Source organism: Trichosurus vulpecula, chromosome 6, assembly GCF_011100635.1.
Source record: "Trichosurus vulpecula isolate mTriVul1 chromosome 6, mTriVul1.pri, whole genome shotgun sequence".
Classification (NCBI taxonomy): Eukaryota; Metazoa; Chordata; class Mammalia; order Diprotodontia; family Phalangeridae; genus Trichosurus; species Trichosurus vulpecula.
In genome coordinates this window covers 95187163-95200617 of record NC_050578.1, presented here as the reverse complement: position 1 = coordinate 95200617, position 13455 = coordinate 95187163, and the positions used below count along the sequence as shown (strand labels likewise).

Below are 13455 nucleotides of genomic sequence, written 5' to 3'. Positions count from 1 at the left end.
ATTTACTGACAGAAACGGCCAAAGAAAGAGGAGGAAAAGAACAACAACAAAAGAATATTTTGTGGATGCTCTACTTTTCTGGAAATGCAAAAGATTATGCATATTTCTGTCTTCCTTTCTCCTGTTTTTTGGGGATTGATTTTTGGTGTCTCTTCTAACAGCATACAGATAGGTAGGTAATCCTTAGGATATGCTTTTGAATTGTACTTTATTCGATGCTAATCTTGGTTCTGGATTGACAATTCTTGTCATGTAGTGTTATGTCATACCTTGATCACATTCCAAATTTTAAATGTCTAGAATATGCATATAATAACTAGAATGTGGCTATGGGGAAAGACTATATCCGTGATACAACAGAGGAAGATGCTCGCCCTCTAATTGCACACTGTTCTTCCGTGTGCTCGGGTTTTTCATGATCTGTAAGGGAACGTTTCTGGTGAAAGGAAAAGGCGAACGTCTTTGGCTAGCTATTTTATCGCCTCTGATTCTGATAAATTGCATGACCCCCTTTTCCATAGTTGGATTGTCTGAGTCCCCACTCCCACAGGGGAATGATGTCTTTATTCTCCCCTTTAGGGGATGAACAGCTCCCAGAGGGGTCTGCTCTTCTCTCTTCCTGGCACTGACAATGTTCTCTTGCTTCCTGTGTTTGTTCTTTGCAGGGGGGTTATTTCCAAGGGGCGCCGATCAGGAATACAGTGCATTTCGGGTAGGGATGGTTCAGTTTTCCACTTCAGAGTTTAGGCTGACGCCCCACATCGACAATCTGGAGGTAGCCAACAGCTTTGCAGTCACCAACGCTTGTGAGTAATGAATATTCATGTTATTCAAATGAACAAGAAAGAAGCTGGGTGCGAGGAAGTGGGTGGTGGTGGTGGGTGCGCCTGTGTGGTGAGATGAGAAGAGTAGGGGGCTCTCCTGGCTGAAAAGAGTAGAGGGGAACTGGAGAGTGTGCGTGCGCACTAGGGGCTTGGGGGCGTGAGCAAGGTTGAGGTGGCCTGGGCCTGCCTGCTTTTTCCTAGGGCCTCTAGGTTCCGACTCTCAACCCCAGGCCTTTCTCCTGGGGTCTCTTCCCTCCACCCCTTTCTCCCCCTATCCCATCATGTCCTTGCAAGCGTCTTTGCTTCACTTGGACAAACTGTTTTCTGAGGGTAAGCAGACTCATGGGATGCTGGACAGATCCAGGAATTGAATGAGAGCTCATAGCCAGTCTAGTAGCTGTTTCTTCTCCGGCTCTGGCTCCCTGGTTCAACTCCTGCACGCCCAGCTATGGCTCAACGGAACGGTCACTATTTCCTTTTCGATGGGACACATTTTTAAAAATGGTTCCGGATGCGCTGGGCTCGGGGTGCGTTACATAACACCATTTTTAGGGAGCCCGGGTGAGCTGTATACCAGGCAGGGTTTTTCCTCCACTAGGGAAGCTAGTTCCTAGCTCAGACTTTGTGATGTGTGCGTGCTCTCCGGGTCGGAGAGAGATCTGTTCTTGGAGGTGTCTGCTTCTTGTAAGGCAATTGTGCTTCCAGGCTATTCTGAAAGAGATTCTTTTGTCCGCCCGGCAGCTCTTTGCTAGCGGACTCTGCCTGCTCTGTTCTCAGCTAGCATTGGGTTGCATCGCGGTGCTTCAGCAAAGGAAACGAAACGATCTGAAAACAATTGGATACCGTTGAATTTGAGAAGGCACCGCTGCCTATCAGCCATTTTATTCTTTTCTACCATCCATATTAGCCCCCTGCCACCCTCATTTCCCCTCCCATCTCCCAACAATCTTCAGCTCGCGGGGGAGTCCATGGTTGGCTGCCATTAAAATAATGGAAAGACAAAGCAACTGATTTTTAAACTGCATTGGAATAGTTCGCCTCTCCTAGCTGCAAATCTCCACTCCTGTCACCCCCCCCCCCCCAATCTTATCAAGACCAAAACCCTGAGCTTAGCCGGGGATGCCGCTACGAAGGGACTCTCCTGTTGGCTTCCATAATTTCCTGCTGGGTAGATCCGTCCTTTTCCCCTACGCCTTGATCTTCACGCCATTATATCATATTAAATGATGCAAGTGATTTGCCAGTGCCCATCCACTAACTCTTTCCCCACTACACACACACACGCACACACACGCACACACGTGTCCAGTATCCAAGAGCTAGGTGAACACTTTAATGGGTGCGGGGGGGGGGGGGCGGAGCAGAGTTGAAATGTTTCCACATTTCACCAACATCTTTGGGAAGAAGTAATTGAAATTCCATTTCCATCAAGTCTTGAGTTTACAATCAATAATTTAGGTTGATTTAATAGACTTGAGAGTCATCAGCTCATTTCAAAACCATGGTGGGAGTGGGGGATGGAATCTTGTCACTTGATTGATAAAACAGGGACAGGACTGTGGTCACGACAGACGCCTGAAATATCAGTGTGTGTAGGGGGGAAATGAGGAAGGAGATCTTCAGGAGACCATAATGAGATGAAGACATATGTCGTTAAAGTGATTTTGCAATTTAGGCCATAGATAGTATAAAAAATACTTGCCAATGTCTAGATTGGGTGGTGGATAGGTGATAAGACAGCAGAATTGTAAAGATGGGTTACTGTAATTTTAAGGTAGTATTTTTCTTGAATGCCCAATGACTTGTTTGATTTGTTCCATTAAGTTGCAGGATGCTTTCTCCACCCACCAACCCCTCTCCACCAAAAAAAAAAATGTGTCTCCTCTACCAGGTACTAGGAAGTATTTATTTCACTAAATTTGGCTGGGAAACAAGGTTTGAAAAGCAATATATAACAAGAAGTGAACTTTAAGATTGATTTAGTGAAGACCTAGATCTTAAATGCAAAGATTCTTTAAGAGCTATACATTATGGAAGGGAATATGATTGAAATCTCTCACTTGATTTGAGAAGTCTGGTTAGTATAGGTTTAACTCAATAACAACTGATCTGGAAAACTTTCCTAAATAACCATGTTTCTTACTCAAACACAAAAGCAAATCTACTGTAGAGAGATACAGTGCTATTAATTTTGGCCTCTGTATGTATCTCTCTTTCTCTCTCTCTCTCTCACACACACACATATGCATACCCATCTATATCGTATATGTGTATATATACACCATATATCTTGATATATATATATATATGTATATGTATGTGGTTTCAGAGTACCCTACATGTTAAAAAAATCTAAATCATACCCAAAACAATTTTTGAAACATTAAAACATCAATCCTAGAAAAAATAAATTAATGGCGTGATCATTAGCTGAATGTAGAGAAAGAAGTAGTGAGAATGTAGCTATAAGCAACTGTTGGACATCAGAATTTTAGTAGCCAAATCTAGACCATACATATGCCTGGGAAACCTTGCTTAAAAGGGAAAAGGAGCATTTTTAATGCACCAATTATTTTATTTTATATGACAACAAATGTGGAGTCACTAATCTGGGTCAAATGTTTAACAGTTTTCAGGTATTACAATTCAGACTAATGATACTATGATTCCAAAGTTACAAGGAAATTCATCAGATATTTGATGAAGTATGATGTATTATAATATAATGTAGAAACTCAAATCTAATGGAAAAACTCATGAGACCTAGGCCTTTCTGTGTGGTTTTGGATGAGTCACATAGCCATTCTTTGCCTGTTTCTCCTTAGTTATAGGAATTAAAACATAAGTGTGAAGTAGGAACAATTGACACTGGTTTAACCCTTTGTGTGAGCAAAATTGGTGTCAAAAGGCCTGTATTCCAGGCCTTCCCCTTTTATTTTTCCTCAGACAAGGAATTTAACTTTTCCAAGTCTAATAATAATAGCTCTACTTCTTCATCCATAAAATGGAGATGATTATATTGCCCTAGTAAACTCATAGGATTGGTATAAATTTCAATTTAGTAAACTATAGGGAGTACTACATAAACCATAAAAGCTATGTAATTATGATTTGTTATTATTACTTAAGTTTTCTGAGCCTTAAGTTCTTTACTTGTAAAATGTGGATAATAATGCCTGTCATATTAATGTCGTAGGATTGTTTTGAAGATCTGATTAGATAGACTATAGAAATGGGGAATGGAACTGGATCTGAGAGTTCAGCTCCCAGATGAGGAAACTCCCTCTGCTGATACAGGTGAACGTCTCTGCAATTTATATTCTTAAGAGTATTACTTAGAACACTTACATGATTTTCACGGGGTGATATAACCTGTATGTGTCAGAGGCAGAACTTGGACCCAGGAGTTCTTGGCTTGGACTCTATACTTTATGCCTTGTTGCCAAACTCAACTACTAAGCCAAAGGCTTGAGTGAATGTGAGGTAATATTGAGAAAATTAAATAGGCTCACCGTAGTGACTCTTGACTCTTTTAATCTTGCCAAAATTCATGAAAACCTCTCACTCTTGTGTGGTTCTTTTCCTAGTCTGCTCACCCTGGAATTAATTAATTTTTGCTCATGATACAGTTGAAGCAGTAGGGCCAATCAAGATTCATGATTTTAACTAATACAATTCCTTTTGCATTGGATTCTAGAAATTGAAGGAATTTTTCTTTCTGTTTTCCTTTTGAAAATTACATAGCTTGTAAAGGAGTGCTTATTCCCACAATATTAAAAAAAGAACACAAATCTCGGTGCTAAATGTATACAATATTAGGGTTATATGATTTAAAACTGGCAAGGAATATAAAGGTCATCATGCCTAATCTCCTTACTTTACAAATAAGAAAACTGAGGCCCAAGGAGATAAAGTGACTTGCCTAACATCCCACAGGAAATCAAAGTTTATAGGTGTATTACTGTTCTATTTTCAGCAGATCAGTGCTTTCAATTATGGCATATCTTGTTCATTTCCATTTATGTGGGATACCAGATTAAGGATTTTCTCTATCATACCAGAATAAATAGGCACTAACTTAAGGAACTAATAAGATCAACAGTGTGATTAAAAACCTAAATGAAGAGATTGTATGATTTATTTATTTTGGGGAAAAAGTCATATATGCTTCACTCTGAACCACTTTCATTCCTATGTTTCTCCTTAACATTTACAGTAGAGGTAATAAAGTTACCCATTTTTTAAAAAGGCAACCATTTGTTATCTGTTATTTCACTGACTACCTGGAAACAAAAAACATATTTTCAATTTTATTTTGACTTCCAAGGCAGATGCAAATACTGTGATAGACTTCCTCCTATGCCCTTTACATTGCTCGCAAAATGGCATTTTATTTTCAGAGCGTAATAGCAAAAAATTCAGCTCAGCAGTTGAATCCAGTAGTATTATTACTAAATAGTAAGTTCTGGAACAATTGCTCTGTTATTTATTTCTTTTTGTGACTATTTTTTTAATCTTTTGGAATATCTATATCACCTGGCTATATGGATAGTAGCCTTCACACATTGTTGACAGTATGTTTGTTTGTTTTTCTGTCAAGAAATTTTTTTGTAGGGAAACATAAGTATGCATCTTCCTTTTTGCATTAGCTATTCATAGTTGTCCCATTAAGATCTGAATTTTTTATGAAAGCATTGTCCTATATCTTGACGTATTCAGCTTTATCACAAATTAAATTAAGTGCAACAGATAAGAGCAAACTTTGGAGGTGAATGATGAACTTTTCTCTATTTTGACAATTATAGGATGACTTTCTCATTAATTAAAAAAAACTTTTGAAAGGGACATTTCATGAAAAAAACCTGCAACCCCAGCAAACATGACTTACAATGACATTGCTGAGAATATAACATGAGACCAACCTCCTCTTCAACTAAAATATCCAACCAATCACTTAACTTTGTCCTGATACTTTTTTGCAAGTATGTGAAGTCTTCGAAAAAAAGAATTTTCTGTTTCAAATTCATAGAACAAAATTTATTGTGGAGAATGTTAAGTTAAAGAAATGGAAAAATCAAAATCAATTTTGTCTGACTTTTTTCCTCTGAGCCAGTAGATGGAGATATAGGAGAAAATATTGTGTTCTTCATATAACTGTCACACACAGAAACAAACGATGTTGGTAGTGCAAATTATGAAATGTGATCAATTAAAAAAAACTGAACATAAGGTAGTCTATTTTAAATGTTCATTTAAAAAGAAAAAATGTGTATTAGAAAAAGAACATTTAAATTGGGGTAAAACATCTAGACACAGATGCCTAAGATTTAAATTTTCTGAACAACTCATTTTTAACTTCCCTTCAAAATCAGATTCCTAAGCTATTCAGTACAGGCCTAATATCAATGGCTGATTCCATCTTGGCACTTAGGCATTTTCAGGTTAGAAAGTTCTTTATTCTTTAATATGTCCAGCAGATGGGGATATTCTATGAAATGGTGCTAGTTAGAACTACATCCTTGGTCACTGGTCAGTGAGGTGACATAAAGGACACTGGGAATATAAATATTATGTGAAAAGACTTTAGATAGCCAGGCTGGAACCAGAATGTACTTAGAGCATATATGCCAGTTAAGAAGGAGAGCATTTAGATAGTAAAAAGAACTAAAAAGTAGATGTCTCCAAACAGGGCATCTAAAAAAAGTTGGTAAATTTTCATTTTGGCTTGTAAAATATTGTAGCTGAATATGGCTCTACTTAGTTTTTAACTGTCTGCTACATCTCTAATGCACTTATCACATAACGTTGTATATTACAGTTATTTGTATTTACGACTTATCCCAGACTATGCTGCTATCTATATGAGTGCAGGGATAATCTCCTTTCTAAACTTCTTCATATAATCTCCAGTTCTCAGCACAGTATATTGTATTTCATGAGTTCTGAATAAATATTTGCTTAATGTATGAATTCTATTCAATTCTAAAAACATTTGTTAATCACCTGCTGTGTGCCAGACATTTGGGATATATGAACTAAAGTGAAATGTACATTTTGCTGGGGGCTGGGGAATGTATACCAATATGCAAATAAACAATCTTATACAAATCTTACAATCATATAAAATTCCTGAATTTTGTAAATTCCCCAAATCACTGAATTTAATTTAAAAATTTAATCATGAAGTATCCATTTGTAACTGTACTATTTGTAAAGGAACTTTCAAGCTTTTAAAACTCTAAGATATATATGTAGATATGTTATATGTACATGTGTATATACACTACGCTTATGTGTTTTATATGTATATGTATGTATTGTGATGATTTTCTAGATGATGCTGGTACCACTGGCAAGTAAGATCAGAACAACTAGAGCTGTAAGAGATGTTAGAGAACATCTAGTTTGACCCTCTTATATATAATGTACTTGAGTAAACTGAGGCCTAGTGAGGTTAGAAAACTTCCTAGGTCACATGGGGAGCAATGAACAGAGCTTGTCTTCAAATGCAGGTCCACAAAAGCCATATCCTATGATCTTTAGACATTACTATGGAAATTTTGTAAAAATAGACTCTTGGGTCTTCTCCAGCTTATTTTTTATTTGTCTATTTCTTAACTCCCTCCCCCCTCCCCACTAGAAGCTGCAATTCCACAAAATATGTTAAAGCTTCTGTTCTATTTTCTCGTTGTACACATGCATGCATGAATGCATACACCATACATGTATTATAATATTCAGAGATTATTGGAGGAATTTAAAAGATCAAGAACAGTGTGAAGTTATTCCTATAGTATTCTCTGCACAGAGGTGATATATGTGAGATCTTAGAAGTTTAATCCTGCTGGCTCAGGAGGGGATAAGCATTTCCATTTTAAATCAAGTCTTAGAGCTCTGCAGGGATCCTTGCACCACAGCTTTATGACAAGAGGATGCTGATTCATTCTTAAGCCTCAGATCTACATGTTATTACTTCAGCCAATGTTTTTCAAGTTTGTGGAATACCAAGAGCTCTGACTAAAAAAAATAAAGAGGATGAAAAATGATGACATTTATTTTCCAACTATAACAGTATAATGTGCTTTTGAAATAACTTTTGAAAAGAAAATAAGTTCATTAATTTTGAGGGGAAAAAGGCTTGATTGAGATACAAATTCTAGTCCATGAAAATACAGTTGAATGAAAATAGATAGTTTTATGTATATGACAGCGAGCACAAAGAACATTGGATAAAGCATCAACATCTCACCTTGCCTCCTAGAGTTCCTGGAATTGTTTATCAGCAACAGTTTGATAAATTGTATCTGATCTATCTCTTTCAATAAGGTATTTTAAAAGGTCTTTTAGGTTAGTGATATTACCCTTTTAGAAAAGAAATTTTGACCAGCACTACTGAGATGGCATACAGTTTGAGAATATTGCTTATTATTTACCAAAGTTCTATTTTACTTTTTATGAGTAAATCCACTCAACACAAAATTCAGTTTTCACTTTTTGATTATAATTCCTGAATTAAAAACTAAAAATGACAAAATGTCCCATATTTTCAAAACATGCATATTCATCACAGCATTTATAGAAACCCCTCCCCTCCAACAATTTCATGGATCCGGAATGCTTGCATATAAACTCTAGTTAGGCTATCTTTAAAGGTGAGCAACCTTCAAAGCACTGGTCATTGACTACTATTTATTTACTTCCTTATTTTTTTAATAAATTTATTTATTTATTTTTAGTTTTCAACATTCACTTCCATCAGTTTTAAATTTTCTCTGCCTCCCTCCACTTCCCCCAAGATGGCATGCAATCTGATATAAGCTCTACATATACATCCTTATTAAACATATTTTCACATTAGGCATGTTGTATAGAAGAATTAGAACAAATGGGAGGAACTATGAAAAAGAAAAAAAAACAAAACTAAACTAAAACAAAAGAGAGCAAATAGTATGTTTCTATCTGCATTCAGACTCCATATTTCTTTCTGTGGATGTGGATGGCATTTTCCATCATGAATCTTTTGGAGTTGTTTTAAGTCCTTGCTTTAAGTTAACTTTATACCTCATTCCCCAAATGATATTGATCTCACTGATATGGATCTTCGTTTTAACAATACAGATGGCAGCCCACTCATGCTTGCTTCCCGTGATTGACTATTGCTTATATCTTTCGATAAATTCAATACTGGAGGGTCCTCCCGACATGCTGATGGGGGAGGCTTCCCCATATTCTCCTGAAATTTCATGAATGACAATGGAGCATATAACTTGCCCTTCTCACAAGACAACCAGTCCACCCATTTTTTTCCTGGCCAGACATTTCTCTGCTAACATCATTTAAATTTCAAAAAATAAGTCAATTCAGTTAAAATATATATTATTTTCCTCCTAAAATATAATTCTAGAAAAAAATGTCCTTTGCCAGAATTCTTTACTTTGTATTCATATCCATAAGTGAGGGATGATAGGTAGAATGATTATTTGTAACATTAAACAAAGGCTGAAAGCCTGGTGGCTAAGAATATTTAAAATGTGCTTTGTCAACATTTTAATGCTATTGGGGTTTTTTATTGGTGATATTTTTACATGATGCTGGTACTATTGACAAGTACGATCAGAGCCTCTAGAATTGAAAGGGACCTTAGAGAATATCTAGTCTGTCCCTCTCATGATATATGTGAGTAAATGGAGGCTAAGAGATGTGAGATGACCTTTCTTTGGTCACTGGGGTAGCAATGAGCGGAGCTTGCCTACAAATGTTGGCTTACAGAAATTGCATCAAATGGCCTTTATACATTATAGTCATTTATGGTCATTTATTTTCCTTTTAAGGAAATTTTGTGAAATTAGACACCTGGGTCTTCCATGAGTCAATTATAAAAAGACTATTTCTTAAGTAATTTTTTTTCTATAAAAGTTGTAACTTTATGAAATATTGCTTAATTCTCAAAATTATACTATTTCAATATTTAAAATTTAGAATAAAAGCAAAACAAGTTGCAAACTTTTAAAAATTCATGTCTGCATATGTGTGTTTGTCAAGAACCAGGAATTAAGATAACTTCATGTAAGTGACCATTCCTATTTTCCATTAATGTCTCTAGTATGATTTTGGAGGGGCAAGTCCTCTTCCTCATTTTCAGCATATTGTTGACAAAATGTACTTTCCTAGAATTTTACCTTCCCTACTTTTATTTCATTAAATTTTTAAATTATGCCACATCTTCTCTTTAAATACTTCACATAAAATTATATTGAAAAAGAAAAAAAAGAAGATGCTAAGTAGTTACTGAACATAACAAATTCCTATCCAGGAAACACTAAGTACAATACTTGTGACTGCTCATATCTTTCCACTGGATATATATGTGGACATAGTGTGTACAGTGTAGGTTGGAAGATGTAAAACAATAAGTAGGAGAGAGAAGGGAATAATAATAAACATTTTGGAAGAAATTTCTTATGATAATTTCATTTTAATTTTTAGATACCTTGGGATTTTCTACAAAACTAAATATAATCTTGACTATCAGCAACTATAAACTTTCTAATTGTTCTACATGAAGACAAGCTAAAAATTGATACTTGTTTTTTCCTTAGATTCTTAAATGGGAGCACCCATATTCTTTCCATATCTGAATTAAATATAATTGACAAAAGAAATACTTTTATTTAGTACCTCTCAAAGAGTTGAGATAAGACAAGACTCAGGCCTCAGCATGGATATGAAAGGAGACTTTGAATTCTAGTGCTGTGGTTTAAACTTGATTGTTTTATATTCCCTTTGATGTGGCTTCAATTGGCTAGAAGTAGGAAAAGGTTTGTCCTACATGCTAATGTTTTAGTCTGATGCCTCTGTCTGAAAAAAATCTTACAACAAAATTTATGGGAACCATAGAAATATGCTTTCATACGACCAAAAATCTCTCTTAATTATTGGTGTTAAAACTTATCCAAGCATTTCTTAATATTCTCATTCCTGTAATAGTATCTATAAACCTTGAGATAGGCCCTAACTTCTGCCTAAATGTACTCAAAATTTACCTTAGTTAAGCAAATATAGGAATTTTTTTTTCAGTAAACAAACTTTTAATAATGCATTAAGTTATTTTAGCAGTCATTTTACACTAGTTCTAGTATTTTGCTTAAGAAGGAACTCTTGCCTTTTCAAGTGTCTTATTCTTATTATGGCAGTGTAGCATTTTCAAACTTATCTTTTTAAAACACCATTTATTACTCATGGAAAATGCTTCCATTCATTATGCAACATTCTAATGGAATTGTTAGATTTTCTAAGTAGAAATGATCAGTGAGAAATAGAGAAAGAAATGATCCTTTGTGAAATAATCAGGGTAGTTTTAGAAATAAGATAGGTTGGGAGGCATGCTTTTTGCCTTTTGAAAGATGTTTTTCTGTACTAGCATGGATAAGCATGTTATTATCAAAGCCGCAGTAATATATGTTAATTTCCAAACTGTCTTAGTGAATTTCTTCTTTGCGACAATATTAGTGACTCCAGGCTTTTGTGGGATTATGGGAAAGTATAGAGAGAATATTTACAATTTCAAAAAATGAAGCAGCACTTTCTCAAACAACTTTGTAAGTACGCTATTTAGGTTGAAGATAGATTTAAAATGTGATATTAAATATTGATCAAAAAGCTCTGTGGAACTTTGAAAAATATAAAAGAAGAACAGAAGATCAGTTTAAAGACAGGCACACCTTACTACATACAAAGGATAAAATTAGATCTATTCATCAAGGTTGTTAATTTTTTCTATTGTTACAGCTTCACATGAATTGGAAAACTGCATTTAATGTTTTAGAGAACCATTAAATAGTAACAATAAATATTTCTGCGTACTTTAACATTTGCCAATCAATTAGCAGCAATTTATTAAGTGCCTGCTAGACATTATGCTAAACGCTGGGGATAGAAAGACAAAGAAACAACCTCAACTCACCAGGGTCTTACATACAAAGCACTTTACATACATTAACTCTTTTGATTACCCTAACTACCTTGTGAGGTAAATGCTATTATAATCCCTGTTTTAATCTGAAACCAGAGAGGTTAAGTAACTTTTCTCTAGTTACACAATTAAGAAGGCAGAGGAGGATTTAAAGTGGAGATCTTACTGATTCCAAAATCCAGTACTCTCTGAGTATGTTATTTTGCTCCAAGGCCAAATATTAATAGGCATTTTTTTTACAAGTTTCAGGATCATGATGATGAACTTCCTGGGGCAAAGTATGTTCAACATTTTTTTTTTCTCAGAAGGTTAAGCACTTATACAAAATGGCCTTTCAAAGACACTATATCCAGACAGCTATATCCAGGATACCAATAAGTTACTATGGTCTATAGATACAGGATTTCAAACCATTTGGAGATGTTACAGTCTGTTAGGTCAATAGTAAACATTTTGGAATGTCTCCAAACACACTTACAAGGTAGACAGTGGTGGCTTTTCTTGGGGAGTTTAAATTATTCCCTTTTATGTCTTTTGTTTTGAAAAAGTTCCAAATATGTTTCGGAACCTGTTCTTACAATGGCAATCTATTGATAACCATTTATTAAGCACTTAGTAAGTGCCAGGTACTATGCTAAAAGAGAAAATAGGCAACTTCTGCCCTTAAGGGACTCACATTTTAAGCTCCGTGGCAGATTTTTGCCTTATCCAGCCTTTTCATCTTTACTAATTCTTGCCCATGACATTCCTGCAAATATGCTACCACAGATCCACCTAATATGATGGTAATCTTTCTGTTCAAGTATTTTATGCCAGAGTACCAGTGCTTTTGGGTATAATATAGTATAGTAGAGAGAACTCAGGATTCAGAACCAGAAGACTTGGGATTCAAATCCCACCCCTTTCACTTAATACCTAGATGACCTTAAGTATATCATTTAACTACTTAACCTCAGTTATTTTATATATCTAATGAAGACATTAGACTAACTGGTTTGTAAGACCCCTTCTAAGCTCTGTTGTTATCCTTATTATACCCAGAAATGGTCAAGTATTGCCTAAGGAGTGCTTTTTGAGAGGCTCAAGAAAGAAGCTATCCCTTACAATTTATTAAGAGCACTTGGCAAGGACAACTTAAAAAAAGCAACTCCCCCCCACCTCCATCTCTCTCTTTCTCTCTCTCTCTTTCCATCTCTCTCTTTCCTCTCCCTCTCTCTCTCTCTCTCTCTCTCTCTCTCTCTCTCTCTCTCTCTCTCTCTCTCTCTCTCTCTCCCTCTCTCTTTCTGTCCTTATCCTACATTTCTGGTCTTATACACTACTCCTGCCATACTGGCAGATTCACTGTTCCTTGCACACAAAACTTTATCACCATTCCAGTGCCTTTACATGCCTGGAATCTTCTCACTTCTCACCTCTGACTCTTAGAATCCCTGACTTCCTTAAAAGAGACAGCTATGTTCTGCAAAGATACCCAACAACTAGAGCTGACATGAACTTATTAATTTACTTCTTGTCACTTTTATTAGAATGTGAGCTCCTTGAGGGCAGGGACTGTTTTTGCATTTAAAAACATTTTATCCGCAAAATTTTATTCATAGTACTTGGCAATCACAAGTGCCTAATAAATATTTTAAATTGAGTGATTAATTGCATTTGTGT

The 13455-nt window shown here is 35.7% G+C and overlaps 1 protein-coding gene across 2 annotated transcripts in view; it reads left to right on the top strand.

Annotated features, from left to right (window-relative positions):
* GRIA2 (glutamate ionotropic receptor AMPA type subunit 2) overlaps positions 1-13455 on the top strand; it is a 181932-nt gene that overhangs the window by 550 nt on the left and 167927 nt on the right. For both annotated transcript variants that reach the window (XM_036763318.1, XM_036763319.1), the window contains exons 1-2: positions 1-172; positions 666-806. The exon at positions 1-172 is cut by the window's left edge and continues 550 nt beyond it. In XM_036763318.1, coding sequence (XP_036619213.1) covers positions 85-172; positions 666-806 — 229 coding nt within the window. In that variant the 5' untranslated portion in view covers positions 1-84. The remainder of the gene's footprint in view (positions 173-665; positions 807-13455) is intronic.